Genomic DNA, 2,587 nt, shown 5'->3' with positions numbered 1-2,587 from the left:
AGACACAAGTGTAAATTTGACACAAGCAATTTGCATGTGAACACACTGCATCAAAAACAATAAGGAAATGCAGCTAATATATCCATAGCTGACAGCCATGTAGAAAAAAAGGTTAGGTTTTAGAGTCAACATACTCAGAGGGACAATAAAATTCAATGCTACACTTAGAAATGTGAAAGTACTTGTTTGTTTTAAGGCTCTAGAACTGAAGAGAGCAGAATTTAATGGCATAATTAACATTAAGTGACTGTCACAATAAATATTCAATGCATGACAGTGGTTGTTATTACATTTATTTTAGAAGTCAACTGTGCTTCAAAGAAAGTGTCCAAAAGTGGGTTCATGTCATAAACGGTACCAAGAATTAGGACACAGTGCAGGTCAAAGAGGAATGGAGGATTTAAGATAGTGATTTCCAGCTTTGGCTAATAGCCTTATTAAAGTCCTTATTATTTATAATAATAGGAATCTGGTTCAAAGGAGAGAAAGTGATAATACATGCACAATATAGTTTTGCAGCCATCTGAGAAAAATAGGGTCCATAATAACAAAGTTTATGAGAAAAGGTCTGAAGTTATGTCCAAACACCTAAGTTTTAGATGCGTTTCTTCCATCAAAAATCAGCACGGCCTTGGATTAGTCTAACGTCTCTGGTTTTAGTTTCTATGATATGAGGAAATTGAGCTTGATAATCTCAGAGATCCCTTCTGACACTAACATTCTACACTGGTGTATTTCTCCCACAGTTTTAGAATTAAATAAGAGCTTTTCTTCCTTTTTTATTGTCTTTTTACGTAAGACAATTCATCACCGTGTAGTAACAAGATGATGAGCATCACAGCTGAGAAGCTGGTGTTCTTTCATCTGCTTCCGGATTCTATTTGAGAACCAAGATCTCCTAAGAAAGGAGTGAAGCCAACTTGGGTCCTTTTGGTATCAAATTAGCTGTTGCCCAGCAAGTAGAGGTTAAATACAGGAGTAAGAAGCTAGTAGGCATGTTAACTAACTGGAATTAAAACAAAAACTTTTTAAAAAAGCTAATAGGTACTTGCTAGAATGGAATTTGTGGCAGTGTCTTCAGTACCCTGCTTCAGTCAGCAGTTACTCAGGACAGATCTCCTGACAATATTATGTTACTGACAACATAGTAAGATGCTCTTTTTGTACTGACCTCATTCAATTTCAGGTTATATTTGAACTTTGATTTGTCTTAAAATTTTCCAAAATACTATACAAAATTTTCTTTTCAACAAGAAGAAATCAGGTATATACATATATGAGTGTGTATATTATGAAACTATATATCAAAATAAATTAACTTAAATGCAAATGGAGAAAAACAGTTTGGACTTGGTTACATGATGCCAGTGAAACTTAAACTGTGAAAATGAAGACTGAGTGGGGGCTGTGGGAGCATACCAGGTTCTCCCAGTACCCTGATCTCATTGGGCTAAGCCAGATCCTGGGAAGGGAATTATTGATTTCAGAACCATACAGAGACTTTTTACAAAAGTGCATTAAAGGAGCATATAGGAGTCAGAAGAAATAAAAATAACTTTTAAAGAGATAAAATGTGATTAAGACAATGATCCTTATTGCTCATTCCTTCATAGATTAGGAGAATGAATATCTCAGAAACCAACAATATCTCTGGGTCTGTGACTGAGTTCATTCTCCTGGGCTTCCCATGGTGTAGGGAGATCCAGATCCTCCTCTTTGTCATCTTCTCCCTCATCTACCTTCTGACTCTCATGGGGAACACATCCATCATCTGTGCTGTGTGGTCAAGCCAGAAACTCCACACACCCATGTACATCCTCCTGGCCAACTTCTCTTTCCTGGAGATCTGCTGTGTCAGTTCTGATGTGCCCAAAATGTTGGCCAACATTATCTCCCAGACCAAGAGCATCTCCTATACTGGCTGCCTGCTCCAGTTCTATTTCTTCTTCTCCATGCGTGCTGCTGAGGGCTACTTTCTGTCTGCAATGTCCTTTGATCAGTTCCTTGCTATCTGTCGACCTCTGCATTACCCCACCATCATGACTCACCATCTATGTGCCCGATTAGTAGTTTCCTGTTGGGTAGGTAGCTTTCTATCCATACTGATACCTGCAATTCTTATGACCCAGGTGCCCTTCTGTGGCCCTAACATCATCGACCATTTTTTCTGTGACCTGGGACCACTGCTGGCTCTGTCCTGTACTCCAGTTCCCAAAACTACTCTAACTTGTGCTACTGTAAGCTCTCTTATTATCTTCTTCACCTTCCTTTACATCCTTGGGTCCTATACCTTAATTTTGCATGCCGTCCTTCAGGTTGCAGCTGGCTCAGGTAGGAACAAAGCTTTTTCTACATGTGCCTCTCATTTCTTGGTGTTTTCCCTGTTCTATGGCTCAGTCATGGTGATGTATGTGAGTCCAGGCTCCAAGAGCCATCCTGGGACACAGAAATTTGTGACCTTGTTTTACTGCATGGCAACACCATTCTTTTTTTTTTTTTTTTAAAGATTTTATTTATTTATTTGACAGAGATAGAGACAGCCAGCGAGAGAGGGAACACAAGCAGGGGGAGTGGGAGAGGAAGAAGC

General features: G+C 39.1%; 1 protein-coding gene across 1 annotated transcript in view; it reads left to right on the top strand.

Annotated features, from left to right (window-relative positions):
- The first annotated feature begins 1,622 nt into the window (after positions 1-1,622).
- The window catches only part of LOC117800884 (olfactory receptor 11H6-like), a 1,200-nt gene continuing 235 nt past the window's right edge, over positions 1,623-2,587 (top strand). The window contains exon 1 of the mRNA XM_034653428.1: positions 1,623-2,474. Coding sequence (XP_034509319.1) covers positions 1,623-2,474 — 852 coding nt within the window. The remainder of the gene's footprint in view (positions 2,475-2,587) is intronic.

Source organism: Ailuropoda melanoleuca, unplaced genomic scaffold (genome assembly GCF_002007445.2).
Source record: "Ailuropoda melanoleuca isolate Jingjing unplaced genomic scaffold, ASM200744v2 unplaced-scaffold8686, whole genome shotgun sequence".
Lineage (NCBI taxonomy): Eukaryota > Metazoa > Chordata > Mammalia > Carnivora > Ursidae > Ailuropoda > Ailuropoda melanoleuca.
Note: the sequence above shows the minus strand (reverse complement) of the source record. Positions and strands in the feature narration are given on the sequence as shown.